Source organism: Alosa alosa, chromosome 7 (genome assembly GCF_017589495.1).
Source record: "Alosa alosa isolate M-15738 ecotype Scorff River chromosome 7, AALO_Geno_1.1, whole genome shotgun sequence".
Lineage (NCBI taxonomy): Eukaryota > Metazoa > Chordata > Actinopteri > Clupeiformes > Clupeidae > Alosa > Alosa alosa.
Window position 1 is genome coordinate 19,418,981 of NC_063195.1, and position 20,959 is coordinate 19,439,939.

Sequence of the window (20,959 nt, forward strand, 5' to 3'; positions counted from 1 at the left end):
CTCTGAAAAGGGCTAAACGTGGTGAAATTAACCATTGTCCTATCCATCCAAATGAACATGATGATGCTTCACTTGAGGAACAAAGAATGCTCTTGATGGAAGCATCAAAGAAAGCCTGAGTAGATGACACACTTATCAGAGTGAAGATGGACCTGACATTCTCCCTCAGGAGAAGGGAGGTGGTTGAGGACCAACCCATGGTGATGGTGATACAAAATCGATGGCCTGCTTTGTTCTTTAAAGAACAGGTGTGTTTTTACAAAATTGACAGGTTGTTATTTAAACAGCTGTAGACTTTCATTTACATGGTAATATTCGGAGCAACACTATTGCTTTACTCACTTTTCTTCTGTACATGGTAACAGATTGGTGAGGAGTTTTTTCGCATCACCAACAAGAACTTACTGGGAACATTTCGAGCTGCAGTGGAGAAATACACTCCGAAACTCCTTCGGCTCTACCGTTCCCGGAAAGCATCCTTTGGACAGGACCTAGAACACATCCTGATTAAGCTTGATGATGAGGTGTGAGTTATGGTAGAGAAAATACCTCTGTCACTGAGGTGAATGTTTGAATGTTTCTTTGTCTGATATAAACACATTTTTCCCCTTTCTTTTGTGTTTTTTGATAGACCTCTAATATTATCCGGCACCGCCAGGATGCTGCACTCAGAGGACTTCCCATTTTTCTCCGTGAGGAACCTGGAAAACTTTTCAAGCAATGTCTTGTAAGTATCAATTATCATAACAGAATAACCACTCATCATTCCAGAAATATATGGAGAAAAAATTAACATAGAAAGATGGGATGGAAGAAGATTGCCTCAGCTACAAATGTAATTTAAAAATGTAAATCAGGTTTATTGGTCAAGTATACTTGTGTATACAAGGAATTTGGTCTCAGCATTTATCTCATCCATGAATTAGTGAACACACAGAGCACACACTAACCCAGGAGCCTGCCTTGCTACAGCGGCGCTCGGGTAACAGTGAGGTTAGACGCCTTGCACAAGGGCACTTCAGCCATGGATGTGGGCATGGGAGAGTAGTGCTCAACCACTTCCCCCGCCCACATTTTTCCTACTGGGTCGGGGATCGAACCTGCAACCCTTCGGTTACAAGCCAAAACCCCTAGCCAGTAGGCCACGGCTGCCCCATTAGAATTACAAAATGAAGATGATGTTTGTTGTGTGTACTTGAAAATCACCTTTGAATGCTTTTGTCATCTCTGTTATAGGAAACTGATCCAGATGATGTGGCTGTAAAGGGAGTGGCTGTGGGGGTGCTTTATGTCCTTGAGGACTGTGCTGTGGAAACCTCCTCTCCAAAGGTGCAAAACATTTAATTGATTCTGGAGGAATCTGTAGTTCTACTAACCTGACCCTAGCCAGATGAATTTCGCTCCGCCAAGCTCCACTCATCCATCTGGAACCAATCCATTGAAGTGTTGCTTCAGAAGGCTGGGCCTAATCAAAAAATATGATTGAATAAGCCACTTGTCCGTCATCTATTGACGTGCTACTTCAACCACTCACATCGAAGCCAACCCGTGATGCTAATAACAGTCTCACAGTCGCTTCTACGTTATGTCACATCTATGAAACTCCTGCCCTGCGTCCTGATTGGCTGTACCATAAAATCGGTTGCAGAAATCACTCTCAATGGAAGAGGTCCCAGATGGATGTGAGTGAAGCTAGGCGGAACTAAGCGGAACGACATTCATCTGGCTAGGGTCAGGTTATAGTTCTACAGGACATCGCGGATACTCCCACTGCAGTGGCATACCTTTTTGGCCTTATATACGCCCTCAACATTTCCTACCCAGAAGATCTCAAGTACACTTTTGATACTCAACAGAGCGTCTTTATGGAAATGGGACCTAAATGCACAAAGCGTGTCCGATCACTTAAGAACAAACTTGCACTTTCAAATAGTGGAAAATGAGGCTAAGGGCAGTAATATAAATGTACTGTTCTTATTGTGTAGCTCATGTTAACAGGATAATTTGCACCTTCATGTGTGGTTGATTTCAATGTTTTATTTTTTTGCACATATGCAAGAGACACTTATGGCATTCTTAAGGATATCTTTAGGATATCTTTCAAGTTTATTTTTTGTAAGTATTGCTTACCATACAATATCCCAGATCTCTCCTGCCTTGGCCTTCTATTCTGTGTTGCTCCTTGTCAACTCTAATGCTGATGGACTCTTCTAACCAAATGTTCAACAAACTTCCACACATCCCAAGAGGTGTGGTTACAGTTGCTCACTAACCATCATAATACATGCATAAGATCACCACAGACAAACATTTACAAGTATTACATTAGAACACACAATCACATGCACACAGCCTCAAAACACACTACTTCATATATCCTTATGCTCTAACGCTAATGTGGATGGGCTCTTCTAACCAAAATGTTTGAACTTTTCGCATTTCCCAAACAGTTTTCTGTGTGAGTTTCAGGTTTTTGTGAGACGTATTTGATGTCAAAGTGTACTAATAGTTTTTCATTTATGGTGGTTGTGTTGGTTGCATATTTACACATTTCACATTTGAGCTGTATAGGCCCATGTTTCTGAGCCCCAGAAGACAGACAGTTCTGGATTATAAACCTCTCAAGTTGGTATAATTTCTGTGGTTTCATTTTGGAGTGATACGGTATGTCATTTGACATGCATTTATGTTGGTTACAATGGTAACATTTACTCCCCAACACGTTTTTATGTTCAGTCACTGTGAATTAGGGCTGTTAGGGCCATGTTCTGAGTGCCATAAGACTGTGACATTGTCTACTGTGACATTTACCTTAATTGTAGCATATATTGTAACATTTATAGCCTTTCTGTGTTTATTTTTCATTCATATTAATATTATTTTGAAAATGTTTAACTGCATAGTGCCACTTATTTTTTGTTTTTAATTAGTAAAATTCTCTTACACACACACACACACACACACACCCTCTCTTGCACGTACACACAAACACTCACTCTCTGGCCTTTCTGTGTCTATTTTTCATTCATATTATTTTGAAGAGGCATAGTGGCACTCTTTTTTTGTTTTTAATCAGTAAAATACACCCTTGGTCACAGTGAAATAAAATACTTGAAATGTACGACATTGTATGTTATGGATTTATTTTAGTTTGTGAATTTAAAAATGATGCAGGCCAAGGGAAAATAAGTGAACGAGTGCTGTGAACGAGGCTATTGACTGAGCAAACATATATTAATTGGTAGAACGAGAAATTTACCATCAACAGAACTAAATAATATTAGTAAGGACAACAACATTATTGTAGTTGGGGTAATTACATGACTAAAGCGCTGCCCTCATCAGAACTAAATAATATTAGTAAAGACAACAAGGTTATTGTAATTGGGGTAATCACATTGCTAATCGTTGGGAAAACATACAAATCTGAATGCAATGTGTTGCCTTGTTTTTTTCAATATTAGCAATGATTTCTTTTTTACAGTGCGTGCGTGCGCATGCATATGTGTGTGTGTGTGTGCTGCCAGACATGCTTGGTTAAGAGATTGGCAAGGAGAGAGATATGCAGAGAGAGGAAGAGAAGAGAGGAAGGGAAGAGAGGAAGAGAGAACAGGAATAGGGGGTGAGCCAGTGTGGCTGAGCAAAGGAAAAATCTGGACAGAGTGAGAGAGATGGGGGTGTCTGTGTGTGTAAGAGAGAGAGGGGGGTATGTGTGTGTGTCCGAAAGAGAGAGAGAGAGAGAGAGAGAGAGAGGCAGAGTGAGAGAGAGAAAGTGCGCTGATAACGGTTGCATGTAGTAGTCATAGGCTCCCGTGATGGGGCGTGTTATTATAGAGGGGGTTTCCACCACTGACACTCACAGCGCAACAGTCAGTTCAGTCGCTCACACTCTGTGCTCTCTTTTTGTGGTCTCTCTCTCTCTCTGTGGACTAAATCGGGATGATGGGATACGTTACTCTCTCTGGAGGACTCCTCGGGACTGGACAGCTGTTAGCTCTTCTGGTGATGACAGTGGCAGGTAATATAATTATTTTAGCAGTGGCATTAACTTAAACTTTTCTTGTGCCAAATTCTCTTTCCCTCCATACTTTTCATCCTTTCTTTCTCTTTCTCTTTTACTATGCATCTGACTCATTCTTTCTCTTTCTCTTTTACTATGCATCTGACTCATTCTTTCTCTTTCTCTCTTCTCTTCCACTCTCTCTGTCTTTCTATGTCTCTCTCTGTCTCTCTCTCTCTCCACTGCATGAAGTATTATATTATGATATTTAGTCCCTTGGGCAGAGGTTTGCCTGCAGTGGCACATTGTGTCCACTACCACTACAGTGACCCAAAGCTGGCATGTGCTGTGACCTGTCCGTGACTTGTGTGTCCATCAGTGTCTTTCGTGCTGTCATCTGCATATTCTGGGCTAGGTGGCGCCATAGCTACCACAGTGTGTCATTGTTGGGACAACAGGCTGTTGACAAATGGACCATCACCCACAAAGTATGTGTCTCTGTGAGTCACAAACCCTGTCTGACCACCCCTTTGGGAACGAGTCCTTAGAGGGTGAGGTGTTTTTAGCGGTGAAACGCTTTCGTAACTTTCGTGAAACGCTTTCGTTCCCTCGTGTGTAGGGAATGTGTTGCTCTGCACAGGCCTCAGAGCATCAGTTTGGGGGGAAAAGGTGCCACACAGTAGCCTGATAAACCAGGCGCACATCAAGATGTAGGGTCTGGGAATTCACCATTCGCAGTGCTCAATCCGAGGGGCGCGAAAAACGGTTGTCTTTCAAATTCTCTCTGCACGCAATAGGATAGGATACAACTCATGAGTCCCATGCGTGTGTTGTCAATTTAATGATTGGTTGCCGGTGCTGTCCCATTCATGTTAGCGTTAGTGTTTAAAACCCTTACACCCTTGAAAACTTACTCACTCACTCACTGAAGTCACTAAGGATGTGAAGGTTCAGGGTTTATGGCTTAGGGGAGTGATTGAAATTCAGATTATCTATATGTTGTACTTTAAGTCTGCTTCAAAAGAATAGGTAGCTCTTATATTTGTTTAAACTTAAAAAATTAGAATTTTTTTTTTTGCTTACGACAGGACATCTGATAATTAATTTGTTCTTTCTTAACAAAAAAGTAGACACCATTACTACTGTCTCAGTGAGAATTAAGTCACTTGTCTCTATGTGAGTGTTTCAGAGGAAGGGGGCAGTTTAGCACCATGTGCTACAGGGCCCTATGACCTAAAGTCCCTCACATCACCTTTTTTTTTTAAGCAGCCTCTTGCAATGGACAGATAAGGCCGGTATGATAAAAAAAAATCAGCAACCAGCCAGTAGTAGCAGGTGAACAGTGTGTGGAAAGGGGCGGGACCAGATAGATCCCAATTCTGGAAATGAGGAAGAAGTTGTAAAGTTCCGTTTACACCATTTAAAGGCCATGCGTTTTTGATTCACATTTTTTTCCATAATTGAATGGATACTTTAAGGTTTCTCAACAGGGGTGGTACTGCCCTTTAGGGGGCTTTCAGACAATCCTGCGGGGCACTAGGAATGAGCCAGTTGGGAAGCACAAATGGGGTTAATGACATTTGTTCATGACATTTTTTTTAAGCTTCGATCTGCACAAAAAGACTTCATTTGAATTTGAAATATCATGATCTATCTATGTGAAGGGAAGCAAGTGGCATGGTCACAATATTTTCCCAATAAATCACATGAATAGGAGTAGTGTAATGCAGACTGCTTTTCACTCTTACACAGGAACATTTGCGAACCAAAAATGTACTTAAATTTTGTTGCATTGGACTAATGTCTCAGCACACTGAACTGTTGTTTTCACACAGTACCAAGCATACAGCTTGGACAGCCTATCAGCCAAAAAAAAGGGGGTTGCATGGGCCGAAGCTGAAGGTTCTGCAGTGACAAGCGTCTCAGCAGGAGGAAAGGGAAGCACGAGTGCTTCCCGTCATGGGCCAGTTTCTGGGAAGTGGAGAACGGGGAGTGTGCTTCAGAATGTCACGGCACTGATTACTGCTTGTGTTTGTATGTGTGTCAGTGTGTGTGTCAGTGCGTAGCTACAGTATGTCAAGCCGGTGTGGCAAAGGGGATTGCCAAGAGGAGTACATATAATACGAGAGTAGTAGAAGTGGGAAATCCTGGGGTTTTTCAGATAACTACTCACTTCCAGTTCATGTGTGACGTCGAAGTCAGCTCACTGAAAGTAGCAAGGAAAGGAGAGAAAAAGATGGGAGAGCACTGCAGTGGGTCACTAGTGGATGGAAATGTTTCAGGTGCTCTTCAAGGGAAATGGCCAGATAGAGTTGAAACAGATGAAGGTAGATCCAGATGCACTCTGCTGATAAAAAAAGTCCTTTGTCCGCTAAATAAAGGACTTTTTTTATCAGCAGAGTGCCGCGGGATCTACCTTCATCTCTAGCAAGGAAAGGAGTTAGACACAGAAGTTTTTAAGAAGCACATTTGTTTCCTATTGGTTCGTAGTAGACTGATTGAATGAATGGGAGGCATCAGCAATGTGAGTGCATCCACTGTGATTGGCTAGGAAATTAAGAATGGATGACGTGGCGAGTACACTTGCTAGGAGTGCTTCTCCTGAGATGTGATTGGTTAACAAGTTATGAACAGAATGTGTGACTACTGTGTCTTTCCTGTAGAACTTCGCTAAAGCTACCATTACATTTGTCGTGGTTATAATCAGGGGTGTAGCGGGGGCTTAACCCAAGTAAACACCTTTGACATTTTAGATGTTCAAGTTTATCCACCTTTCAAACGAGTTTATTCACCAATTGCAACTTTTAACATTCAAACAGCACACTGTATTATCCACATTCACAATATGTACACTCTAGGGACCATTTAATACCACTGGTATTGTTATAGGAATAGGTCAATAACCTCCATCATCATCAAACATGTTCTGAATGACTTTTTAAAAAATCTCATACAGCATGGCTCAGTCCACCTTACCGTGATGACATAATTCATAGTTCAACATGTGAGAGAGTGACAGGGCAAAGACCAATAGGGCAGAGGGACAGAGTGAGATCACACAGTTGCAACACAGTGATTCAAACGTCAAGTGCTAGTCAGAAGTGAATATATCACACCAGGATATTTTTAGTAATTCATTGTGCACCCACTTCTTATTTTAGCATTACACCCCTGGTGTGTGTGTGTGTGTGTGTGCGTGTGTGTGTATGTGTGGGTGTGGGTGTATCTTCAATGGTATTCATGGTTCTTGGAACAGATAACAGTCGGTGTAGAACCACATGCGGAATCTTGGGTTTTACCACTCTTGGCTCTCACACTGTGAGCAGATCTGATATCCATAAAACCTCTTTGACGTAGACACTCAATGTGCTTTGTATGTCTTGGTATATTGCCATATACATACATGCACACACATCACACACAGACACACACACAGACACACACACACACACACACTTATAATTAAGCCCTTTATAGTTTTAGGTGAAGCCCTATTTATTCATAAACATTACAAACCAGTATGGTTAAAATAAACATACACACCAGTAGGGTTGAAATAAGGATTCTCACCAGGAGGGTTGAAATAAGGATTTTTACCAGGAGGGTTGAAATAAGGATTCTCACCAGTAGAGTTGAAATAAACATTACACACCAGGAGGGTTGAAATAAGGATTTTCACCAGTAGGCCTCTTCTGGCTTCTAGATTTATTAATGTGTCTACACAATGTTTTCTTTCACATCCTTATATCATTTCAGCCAAAGGTCACCGATAGGTCAATGAAAATGGAATACAAATACAATTGTGGGTACACGTTGTGGATATGTGTTGGTTTTGTGGGACTGTCCCCTAACTACAGCCTGCTGCTGTTGATCTACATGAGCGTACAAACTCACACACCTCCACACGTGGACTCATTTTATGTTGCTGTTCCTTCCACTTTCAAAGTCCTGGTTGCTCTGCCCCGTAATGACTTTTCCTGTAAAGCCCCCTCTTACATGAAACTCCCAGACCACCTCTAAGTAATAGTAAATGAGATTCTGCCAGATTCTGCCCCCCCTCTCTGTTTGTGTGTGCGTGCACATGCGTATGTGTGTGTGTGTGTGTGTGTGTGTGTACAGGAAGAGGGGGTGAGCCAGTGTGGCTGAGCGAAGGAAAAATCTGGACAGAGAGATAGAGAACGAGAGAGAGAGAGAGACAGAGGGGGGGAGTGTGTAAGAGAGAGAGATAGGCAGAGTGAGAGAGAGAGAGAGAAAGTGTGCTCATAACGGTTTCTGCACGTAGCAGCCAGAGGCTCCCATTATGGGGCGTTTTATTATAGAGGGGGTTTTCGCCACTGGACTTTCAGTTTTGAAATATGCTATGCAGTTATATGCTGACAGGACCAGTAATCTCCCTCACTTTTACTCACTCACAGCGCAAGTCAGTTCAGGCAGTCGCTCACACTCTCACTTTGTCTCACTTTGTGGTCTCTCTCTCTGGACTAAATCGGGATGATGGGATACGTTACTCTCTCTGGAGGACTCCTCTGGGCTGCACAGCTGTTAGCTCTTCTGGTGATGACAGTGGCAGGTAATATACTTATTTTAGCAGTGGCATTAACTTACTGGATGTTTTTTTTTCTTGTGCTGATTTCTCTTTCCCTCCATACTCTCCGTCCTTTCTTTCTCTTTAACTCTCTTTCTCTCTCTCTTACTCTGTCTCTCTTTGACTCTTTCTTTCTCTCTCTTCTACTCTCCCTCTCTTTTTCTATGTCTCGCTCTGTTTCTCTCTCTTCCCTGCATGTGGTATTATATTATGATAAAGACACTTGGGCAGAGGTTTGCCTTGTTGCAGTGGCACATTGTGTCCAGTACCACTGCAGTGACCCAAAGCTGGCATGTGTTGTGACCAGGCTTGGAATTTCAACATTCTGGGGGCAAGGCCACTTGGCCTTCAGTTGGGCATATTTGGTGGAGGGCACAAAGGCCACATATCAGGGCACTAAGGCCAACGTTAACTATACAGTAGTAGGCTATAAAAATGATCAAAGTTGTATTTAGCCTATTCACTGCAGTAGACCTGCATCACTGTATGAAACATTACAAAAACATGAATCATGACACATTACATATAACTGTAAATCATCTGATCATCTAATATTTACAGATATCTAGGCTATATTTAACATTTATTTGATATTTGGCCTGTTATGAAATCATGTATTGAACAATTTAAGCACAGCTCAGCTTTAAGAAACTCAAATAGCCTAGATGCATGCTTAGCATTTTGTGATCATTAAGGCTACTTTCACAAACTCTTAGTCAGCTGTCCTCTGACTTACCGATATCTAGGCGACATTTGTAATATTTATTTTGTATTTGGCCCGTTATGAAATAATGTGGAACAATTTAAACACAGTGTAAAACTAAAAGCCCAAATTTGGAGACATCCATGTATGTTGAAATGTACTGCAAATTCAAAACGGGATTACTCTGGAACGGCTAACTGTACAGGGGACTGCATTACACCTTTGTGTTCGGTAAGGTCTGCTGTTTATTCTGATATATGGTTTGTCATGTGTTAAACGAGGGGTTCGTGAAGTATTCCGCCGAGATGAATGGGTAGGGAGATGGACGCAAAACCTTCAGTAGAATTTATGATTAAATTGAATGATATTATTTACTTTTCTCGCGAACCGTTCATCACAGCAATTAGCGGCTGACATCGTTTAAAAGCTGAGAAAAAGCTCTTTCGTGTGATAGTTGTGATGTCTGTGTGATGAGTAGGCTACTTCGCAAGTAGTTCAACTGAGAAGAATGGGTGAATTTGGACGCACTTTCTTTCTTACGCTAACTTTCTCCACTGCGTAATTTACGCTGTGAATGCTAAGATTGTTTTGACAGGCCATAGGCTAAATATATATCGCTATTAGTAGGACGCAAAGCAGAATATTGAAAGAAGGGGGCACCAAGGCCACCGTGGCCTGTAAACCTCTGATTTTCAAAGGGGCGTCACGGCCAATGCAAGGGGCTACGACGTGGCCGCCGTGAAATTCCTACCCTGGTTGTGACCTTCTGTGTGTCCGTCAGACTTTAGTGTGGTCGTCAGTGTATTTCGTGCTGTCATCTGCATATGGGCTATCTGTGTGCCCCTCTTGTTAAAATACAACAACTACATACGACTGGACTGGACTGGATTCGGAGATCCTCACTGTTGTCCAACATGTTTGTAGTTTGTGAAGGAGCTCTTCTGGAGGGCAGGAATATTTGATATCGATAGGAACAAGCCCATTAGAATCATCACCGGGGCACAATACCAGGAAATGTTTTGAGGTGGTGTCGTCATGGTTACCACAGTGTGTCATTGTTGGGACAACGGGCTGTTGACAAATGGACCGTCACCCACAAAGTATATGTCTCTGTGAGTCACATTAGTAAGGTTATTAATGTGAATGTAACACAGGAAGTGAGACATGTTTATTTGGCCCACCCATGACAGGAATGGGAGAGATATAAGGAAGGGGAGGGGAGAGGGGAGGCTGGGGAGATGGGGCTGGATGTTGGTGGCTGAAGGTTTTGGTGGAGCTCACTGTAACCAAGAGACGATTTATGTTTGTACGTTTGTTTGTTGGCCGTACGCAACCCTGTCTGACCACCCCTTTGGGAAAGAGTCCTTATAGGGTGAGGTGTTTTTAGTGGTGAAACGCTTTCGTAACTCTGACACGTGTGTAGGGAATGTGTTGCTCTGCACAGGCCTCAGAGCATCATTTTGCGGGGAAAAGGTGCCACACAATCTACGTGCCACACAATCAACGAGAGCCTACGTGTCTCTTGTGTAACTACATACAGTGAGTTAATGAGTCCAAAACCATGAGTGTTTCGTCAAAATGGTCACATGAAACAAATTGCCATTGTATGTGTAGCAGTAACTCCAACCAGCCTGGGGAACCAAACCTGCAGCCTGACTGCAACGCCCAAGAGCCAGGGCTTGTTGGTATGGCAATGCCCAAGAGCCAGAGTTGGTATGGTCATCAGAGCGCATACTCAACTGCACTCCGTTACAGTATGTGGGCGCGGTGTAAGCCCACAGTCAGATCATAACGTGTAACTATCTCTCACTTCTCCTATTTGAGCAGGAGCCAAAAAAAGAATCCAGCAGTCTCTGGAATAAACAAGCAAGAAAGGAATGCGACCTCAGCTCCCACGCAGAACGTAGGTTCTCAATTTTGAGCTCTACTCCCACGCAGAATGTAGGTTCTCAATGTTGAGCTCTGCTCCCACGCGTAGGGGGCTGGTGTGGTCGAGTGAGACGCTCATATGTGTCCTCTTCCTTTGTGACGCAAAGCTGGCAATGACGACTTCGCTGTGCGAAGCGCCGATGAAAGGCCAGAGATCAGAGCTCAGGGAAATGACATGCATGGCCTCGCAAGTGTGCTGTAATTGTTGTGCCCTCTGGTATAAAAAATGCATGAATTCCCTGTGTGAACAGGAAGCTGTCACATGAGGCTGCATCAGTGGTCACATCGGTCACAGGAGTAGTCAATATGGACCTCTGGAGCTCTGCTCTCATGAAACAAATTGTAGTACATTGAGCATGTGTGCATACAGCAGGGGAAAGTATTGAATGCATCAATATTTTTCAGTAAGTATACTTCCAGTGAGACTATTTGCATGAACTTTTCACCAGACATTAGTATTAACTCAGGTGATCCACCCATTTTAAAAAATCCAAACATTAAAGTCCATAAGTAGAGTTATATGTAATAAAGTGGATTGACACAGGAACAAAGTATTAAATATCTCTTATTAACTCCCCTCCCAACACACACAGAACAGGGAGGGGGGTGGGGGGCTGTGGGGGAGTTTTGCAAGAGCCCAAAGAAGAATGTTTTGATGTCACTCAACAAAGTGAAAGATAAAAAAAATGTACTTGTTCCTTGCCCAAATAAGTCACTACATTGTTTGTTTATGTTATACTCATAACAGGTGATATTGATACTTCCCAGAGTACCTTTGAGTAACTACATTGTGTTAGCCTTCTGGCTAGCCTATGATCATTAGCAAAGTCGCCCGTTTGTTGTCAAGTGAACACTCTCAGTTCAGAAGTATGGAGTTCCAAAGTGGGGACTTCCGACTTCCCAGCCACGTGAACACACTATTACAACGGCTTGTAACTCAATTTAGCCATAATCATAAACAAAGACTGGAACACTTTAGAAACATATTTATTCTTCACCTTACTATAATAACACAGCAAATGTTTATGGAATACAATGCACAGTTTGGTTCTGTCAGATTTTGCTTCCTATCTACCTTCTCACTGCTTTTTGTTTTCTTTCTATTTTTTTATTTTTGGGGGGAGCAGGTAATTACTGTACTGGGAAGAACCCAGTGATTGACCCTCCTGCTCTGGTGGTGAAATTCGGAAGTCCAGCCACAGCAACCTGCCGCACTGAGTACAATGCAGATCTTATAGGCTGGGAGGCAACAATGGGAGGTACAAACAAAGAAAACGCACAGCAGCTGGTCTGGAATGTGTCCAGCATTACTGACTGGTCACTGAAGGGTGGCATAACATGCTTCGTCAGCACTGATGAGCAATGTACGACTCATCTACCAGTCACCATATACAGTGAGTGAATCTGTTTTTATCCTCAACCCTGTCTACTTGAACAGCGCCCCATGTGAACAGCGTAATGACTCCACCTCATCCTGCACATATGTACAATGACCGTGCTGTTACAGCATGTTACATCATCAATATGAACATATTTTCCCAAAACATAGATGTACGAGTGTGTAAGTTCAACACACGGTAACATGTGTTATATTTACTCCACTTGATGTTTTGTTGTATACTTCACTGTTGTCGTCTCACCTTTGTTTGTTCATTTGTAACACTGGATACTCTCTCTGTGTGTGTGTGTGTGTGTGTGTGTGTGTGTGTGTGTGTGTGTGTGTGTGTATGTTTGTGTGTGTTTCTCTGCAGAAATTCCAGAGAATGTAGACCTTGTTATACATAATGCTGGTCCACTGGTGGAGGAACACACATACTGGCTGGAGTGTGAGGTTCAGAGTGTGGCTCCAGTTAACAACCTCACCGTCATCTGGTTCAGAGGGGACAGCAAGCTGGAACAGTCAGACTTCACTCAGTTCAATATTGTGGGCGACAGAGATCAGAACGTCACTGTGAGGGCTAATCTGAGTATCACAGCTTCCAGAGAGGACAACAGAGCCTCCTACAGCTGTGCTGCCCAACTGGACCTGAACACACCTGAGCCCATTCCTAATAACAGATCGAATAGTATCCTACTGGAAGTATTGTGTAGGTCTTTTTAATACACACATATATACATAATATATATATATATATATATATATATATATATATATATATATATATATTTTATAAAAAAAAAAAAAAAATCTTTTGGTATCATTTTGTCAGAAGCAAAATCATTCTCAAAACAAAGTCAAAGTCAAAGTCAAAGTCAGCTTTATTGTCAATTTCTTCACATGTTCCAGACATACAAAGAGATCGAAATTACGTTTCTCACTATCCCACGGTGAAGACAAGACATATTTTACCAATTTAAGTCCACAGACAAACTTAACATTCAAGTAAACAAAAAAGTAAGTAAATAAGTAAATAAGAGGGCACATATAATAATGAAAAAATAAGAGCAGCAAAATTTGGTTGAAATTGTGCATAGACAGTCAATAAAATACTAGTGCAAAGTCAGGCCAATAAAAGGCTTGGGTAGTTCTGTTTGACCTAAGTAATAAAGAAAGTGGCATAGTGGTGCAAGTTATGTAAGAGCAGCAGAAGTGTTGTGTTTTCAGGACAACAACACCAAGTTGTAAAGTGTACAAGTGTGCAAGTGTTCAAGTGTGCAAGTGGAGTAGTGCAGGCGGCCATTGTGGGTCCAATGTCCAGGATGTTATGTAGCTGAGGGTGGAGGGGGGAGAGGAGGGAGAGTTCAGCATCCTTACAGCTTGGTGTATGAAGCTGTTGGTGAGTCTGGTAGTCTTGGGGCGCAGGCTTCTGTACCTCTTCCCAGAGGGCAGTAGATCAAACAGATTGTGAGCGGGGTGACTTGCATCACTCACAATTTTGGTCGCCTTGGCGGTGAGGTGGGTGGTGTAAATGTCCTTCAGGGAGGGGAGTGAAGCACCAATGATCCTTCCAGCTGTGTTCACTATGCGCTGCAGGGCTTTCCTGTTGTATTCAGTGCAGCTTCCGCCCCACACAGCGAAACAGCTGGAGAGGATGCTCTCAATGGTGCCTCGGTAGAATGTGGTCATGATAGCTGGTGGAGCACTTGCTCGCCTGAGTTTCCGCAGGAAGTACCAAACAACCCCCTTGGACAAAACAACCCCCTCTACGTGTTTCCTCCCTCACAGACGAACCCACAATAGTGAGCCCCAGCGAGGATGTGAGCTTAACAGAGGGGGACCGTCTGGAGTTGAACTGCACTGCTGATGCCAACCCCAGCCCCACATATGAGTGGAGACGCGACAACAAGACCCTGGAGAACATCAGCAGCAGCAGCAGCACTCTCCTCATCGAGTCTGTAGAGATGGACAGTGCTGGTGTCTATGAGTGCATCGTCAGCAACACTCAGGGGAAAGTCTCTGTAAAGATGACTGTGGCTGTTTGGAGTAAGTTGAGTCGTACACCTCCTAGGTTGTATCCATGTAAAAAAATGTAAATGACACTGTTAGATATTTACAATAATAACACTCTGAAAAAATGTGTTCATCTTGAAATGGCTCTGTTAACATGGTGGTTCTGTAGGTCTCCATGATTGCTATTAACCTGACTCTCGCCAGATGAATTTCGTTCCGCCTAGCTCCACTCATCCATCTAGGATCAATCCATTGAAGTGTTGCTTCAGAAGGCTGGGCCTAATCAAAAAATGCTTGCATATGATTGGATAAGCCACTTGTCCGTCATCTATTGATTTGCTACTTCAACCACTCACATCGAACTCTACGCTATTCTACGCTATGTCACATCTATGAAACTCCTGCCCTGCGTCCTGATTGGCTAAACCATAAAATCTGGTGCAGAAATCACTCTCAACGGAAGAGGTCCCAGATGGATGTGAGTGAAGCTAGGCGGAGCTAAGCGGAACGAAATTCATCTGGCGAGAGTTAGATTGCTATAGGCTTTGAGATATATATTATTATGTTTTCAAAACTGTGCAACTCACCGAGTGGTTAGTGGTGTTCGTTGATGTTCCAAAACAAGTAGGCGAGCTGCCGCCGCCGAAGCACCCGGTGCAGGGGGTGCAACGCACACCCCCACTTTTCGGGTAAAAAAAAAAGGGCAGCTGTTGACCACAACACCGACCGCATCGCCAGTGGTTCCCAAATGGGGGTAATGTGAAGGCACTTCAGGGATAATGAGATTTTAACCATTTGAAGCCGATTGATGCAAAGTCGTCAAAAACACACCCTTTCTACTCTGTTACATTGCTCCGCAACTGTTCCTAGCAGCGAGAAGCCTTAATTGCGTGACAGAGCAGAAGTGGGGCTTTCCAACGAGATCACGCACTTGTCTGTACGTTAAAGTATGAAGATTTAAAAAAATCATGAAATTAAATCAAATTGCATCATATTTACAGTCTCTGCGTTCACCTGCGCACCCATTACTCTCGTTTGAATTACTTGCAAACCCGTGATCGCATAGATATGGCAAGCATATCAGATGAAAGAGGAGACACAGGGCTACCCATTGGTACCAAGTATGTCGATCCTTCTGGCTTATGAAAACAGACGAACTGACTGCAAAATAATAACGTCATGTACAAAAACCAACTGCACACCCATTACTCTCGTTTGAATCGCTGACCTGTCATCGGATAGATGTCGGATGAAAGAGGAGACACAGAGCTATCATTTGATACCAAGTACATCCTTCTGGGTTATAAAACAGACGAAGTGACAGCAAAATAATAACTTCATATAGCTCGACTTACCTCACCTTTTTCTCTGTTTTTGTGGCAAAGCATGTTTATAATCCAACGCTATTGTGTGTTTCTCTATGGCAAAGAATGTTCATAATCCGGTTTTGAGATCCTAGCAAATTCCTGCATGGCATTCAATTCAAGGCTCACATTGCATCCCAATTTGTTCGACAAAGAAACACCTTTTTTGCCTTTACTATGTTCATGGCAATGCAGTAAAACATTGTAGAGAATCATGCAAACACAGGCTTACACGTAAACTCAAGTGAGGTCAGATCAGTTCGTGTTACAGATATGGAGCGCCGAAAGGTCATTTTTAATCACTAATTAATGTATAACATGATTACAGTCAAACACAAATTGAACAGGCACAGTTGGGTAACTAATTCTAGTGTCGTTTTCTTACGGGGATAAACAGTGACAGGTTACCGGGCGACCTTTTACGCTAACCTTCAAAATGTAGAAAGTAGGTTACGTGCAGATCTTTTCATCACAGTCATTGACAAGGCTTGGCTGCGTGCACAGGACAGAAAATGGAGATTGTGATCATTATTATTGTAGGCTACAGACTACCTCCTTTATTCCTTGAATGGAAATTCAGGTTATGCTGGTGTGTCTGTGTCTGTCAATATCAGGCGCAGTTTATTTTAGCAGATTATCCATTTAGAATTTGTAGCCTAGACTAAATCATTCTGTGCGTAAAAAGACGCTACTAGCAGTCCAATCAGCTTGAATGAAACCACCCGAAATCACTACACAGCACCTAACATAATGACAATTTTTGTTAGACTTTTTAAAAAATTATTATTAGACTATCTTATATCGTTATATCCCACGTGAAAACGTGCGTGAATAGTTGGCCTCTGGAATTTTCAAAATTGTCTCGGGGAACCCAGCCCGAAACCAGCTTTTTTTTGTTTTGTTTTTTTGCACCCCCACTTTCAAACTCGTTCCGGCGCCGCTGAGCGTAGCGAAATACAGTTTCTGTCGTCTTTTATTTGGCATTTTGTAAAATCCCATTGATTTCTGTTGGAAGACTCACTGCATGTTGATATTACTACTGTGCCACCGTCTATGCTTCAGGTTCAAATATGAATCATACATTGCGCCGATATATTTGCTTTTAATAGTCAACGAACTCCACTAACCACTCAGTGAGTTGCACAGTTTTGAAAACGAACGTTAAGGGTTGTTTTAGGACATGTTTGAGTAGCCTACAGTATGCCCATTGCCAGCCACCCTGAGAAGTGAAAAGGCGATTCAAAACGAGTCAGAAAAGTCGAGACAGGACCAATCGTCAAAATTTCGGTGTCCACCACTCTAGTTCATCCAAAACAAACCAGAAAAGGGCCTTAAAGTGCTAAAAACCGGAATTTTCCTTTAAGTGTTTATTACCAACAAGCAAATTGTGCAAATTCGTTTGAAAATGAACCCTGCAACACGGCCTTTAAACGGTGGAAAACGTCATTCGACGCCCAACTATTAATATTACGCTTTCAGTTCATCTTTATAGGCTATTTCAAACTGTGATCTTAGTTACGTAATCTAAAGATGGTTTCATACATCTGTTATGACCAGCAACACTCTTATGCAATTTCATTTTCATGTGAGAGATTCTTAGGCAAGCAGTCCCCCCAAATGTAGCCGTAAAGTGGGGAATGGCCAAGACCCCGGCTACCCTGAAAAGCTTAATCCGATAAACTCCAGATTGTGTCCATAGGACCGAATATGTTTTTGTCTGAAACATATATGGCTATTTACAGAACTATTGTTCTAACGCCAGTCTCATAGAGACAAAAGTATTTTCAATAATACTTACGGGCCATTTACAGGAACAAAACAAGCTTGTTACTAACGCCCACAGAGCTCCCTGCTGGAGCCTGATAGTCTGACAAGGACTATTTAGGACAACTCCCTAATATCTCACCACCAGAAAAGATCAATTACCTTACCTTAAGAGTGGGCCGTCAAACACGATGTTGAAGATCTCTCAGCAAAATTTGAATCCAATTTAAATCCAAAATTTTAATCTCACGGTTGGAACCTCCATAACTGATAGTATATTTTTACTACCATATTTCTCTTAAGACTCAATCAGGACGATGCAAGATCAGGATCCAGGCTTTATTCTTTTCAATGAGGGGCCAGTGGCCCTCAAGGGAGAAAAGTACATGTTTGTTTCACCCCATCATGGATTTCACCAGATTCTCAGTATTCTCTGACTATACAGAAACAGTCTACTAACTTTATGTTACAAACAAAAGAAGGAGTGACCTCTAGGTAGAACCCAGTTTGAATATGCAATAGAAAGGGAGGATGAGGATTAGGCCTTCATCAGGTCTGGTCAGCTTCTATTATCTTTTAATTAAAACTACCCCCTTTCCTGGGAGGTTCCTCAGAGGCCTGGACACATGCTGTTCTACAAACATTAACATTTCACACCTGGTGATAGGCAAAAGGCCTCTAGACAAGGTTTCATTGAATTCAAGGATAAACAAAGGATGCTTGCATAGGACAAGGACGGGAGAAATACAGTAGACTATAAAGCTTATTCACAATTCTTTCATGGAACACACTGCCAGTTCCTACAAGGGCAGGGACATCCCTCTCCATTTTCATACCCAGCTCTTTAGAGAACATCTCTCATAGCACCACTTACAACAAGTCTTGCTGATCCTAGCACTTACCACCCGTCTTGAACTGACACTCAACTGTAAAAAACAGCAGTCACTGATGCACTTATTCTTACTGTACTCTACCGTAAATTGTCCTAAAATTGTTGAGAGAATTGCTTTAAAACTTAAACTGTTCACCATGTTATTAGTCGCTTTGGTTAAAAATGTGTCAGCCAAATGTAATGTAATATATAATATAATATAATATAATAATATAAAGCAGATGTTTTTAGATAGATAGATAGATAGATAGATAGATACTTTAGTGATCCCCAAGGGGAAATTCATTTTGTCTATTAAATGAACATTACACTGTGTGGGTCGCTAGTAACGCATTGTGCCAACCCTGACATGTTTCTCCTCTCTCCATCAGGAAACTATCTGACCTGGATTGCCATCCTGGTGGCAATAGCTATATTGGTCTTACTAGCAGTATTCATAGGCATCTACTGCACCTACCACAAGAAGAACAAGACTGGTGCATACATTCTGGCAAAGTTCAAAGGTGGTAACAGCCAGAATGAACAGGTGGCTCACACCAATGGAAATACAGCGTAGGGGATCAAAGGGCGGGTCCTTCGGACCTCATTGTTGGTGAACAAGCTTCCAGGACGGAGATGGTTCATGTGCAAATTAAACTAACAGAACAGCAGAGAAAAAACAAACTGAGAGAGAGATGTTTGCCCCTGGAATACTATTGCATTGAAATCAATCAATTTCCAAAAACAGTTTCTCAAAGCATGTCTAGACTGATAAAGACTTCTGCATCAGTGCACCATGACAGATGGAAAATCGGATTCGGAGCGTCATGGACACCAAAAAATGGCCGTGCCAGTTCCTGATCATGTGACAGGCTTTAGGAACTATGGGATGCCAACAACGACACAGGGAAAAAAACACGTTGGACAATTTATCGTCTTTTCATGGAAAAGTCACACTGAATGTTATATTCATATCAGTTGTGTGGAAAACAAACAAATGAAAGATCAATTAAACAAATGTTATTAAGTTACGTTATGTAAGCAGAACAGAATTTCACTGTGGAGTCAGAGTTATATTTATAAATACATACATGGGTAAGTTGCTTCAATACAACATGTTTGGTTTGTATACAGTGTAAAATAATATGTTTTTCATTCTTATGTATTCCTGTGCTGTACAGCTATGTCTTAAAAGCTAAGTGATGCTAAGTGATTTCTAACATGTAACAATTTTTGTGACATTCAGCGAATATCTCCCCATGATCCGCTAGCTCTCCATTCTCTGAGTAGACTAAACTGTAAAAAACCCCAATCTTCTTACAAAAGGTCAAAAGGGAAGATATTCTGCTGTAAGATTCCACACCAGTGCCGAAGTTATAATGTTTCTCACATTTTCTCATCAGGTTGTTTGACGGCTTGTTCTGTTCAGATAATCAGATACAGTATCTAGTCAACTATGAGGTTATGTCCATGCGTGCTGCTGGTGTGTTAAATTAAGAGATGTGTGACTGGTGAAGCCGGGGTGGACCTTAAGGGTTAACTATGGATGGTTCCTGCCACTAGATACTTAACATTTTTTGGCCCGGGAGAAGGAAGTTTGAGAATGTGTGGGAGTCAAATGGAGAGCTCAGTAGAAAATACAGACACACACGAGCATGTGCACACAAACACACTCAAATAAACACACACACACACACACACACACACACACACACACACACAAACACTCAGGCAAGCACAAACACTCAGGCAAGCACACAAATGTAAAGTCAGGCTCAGCATAAATACATCTGAAACACAACAGACTGTAATGGAAGAGTGGTGGGAAGTATTAATTCACATGCTATGTGTAAACAGTATGATGTGTGTGTGTGTGTGTGTGTACGATTTGGTCATACTTTTGTGCCTTATAGCGTGTTAAATTCTATGTTTATACTACTGTTGCCTTTTTGGATTGAAGATGTGGTCACTGTTTTGCTTTTACCTGCAATGATGATCTTTATCTAAGACAAAGCTGACAATTGCATTTGTATCTTCTGTGCATGTTGACTATGTAAAGAGCAAAGATCATGACTTACACCATAAGTCCAGAAGCATTTTAAATGTGTGTTTGTGTGTGTGTGTGTGTGTTTTTTTCTTTTTTTTTTTAACAAGAACTACTTTCTATGCCTTTAATTGAATGTAAGCACCTTGTGCAGGCCTATGTGCCTCAAAGAAACAGTATGGAGATCTGTAGTTTTGTATTTATTAATGTTATATTGTATACTGAGCAAACAATGACAATTTGTTGATCCTATTTTTTCATAAATGGAAGTAAATAAAAAAGTGATCTTCTATTCAAACAGAATGTTT

At 41.9% G+C, this 20,959-nt stretch overlaps 1 protein-coding gene across 2 annotated transcripts; it reads left to right on the forward strand.

The window, feature by feature from the left end:
- Positions 1-3,875: 3,875 nt before the first annotated feature.
- Positions 3,876-20,752, forward strand: LOC125298139 (carcinoembryonic antigen-related cell adhesion molecule 5-like). Of its 2 annotated transcripts, none has more exons than XM_048248843.1 (5): positions 3,876-4,018; positions 12,345-12,611; positions 12,969-13,304; positions 14,384-14,641; positions 19,000-20,752. In XM_048248843.1, exons 1-5 carry the CDS (start codon positions 3,940-3,942, stop codon positions 19,182-19,184), a joined length of 1,125 nt encoding a protein of 374 aa, XP_048104800.1. In that variant the 5' UTR covers positions 3,876-3,939; the 3' UTR covers positions 19,185-20,752. The 2 variants fall into 2 exon arrangements, with proteins under 2 accessions (XP_048104800.1, XP_048104799.1); XM_048248842.1 differs by lacking the exon at positions 3,876-4,018 and adding an exon at positions 4,945-8,570.
- Positions 20,753-20,959: the final 207 nt, after the last annotated feature.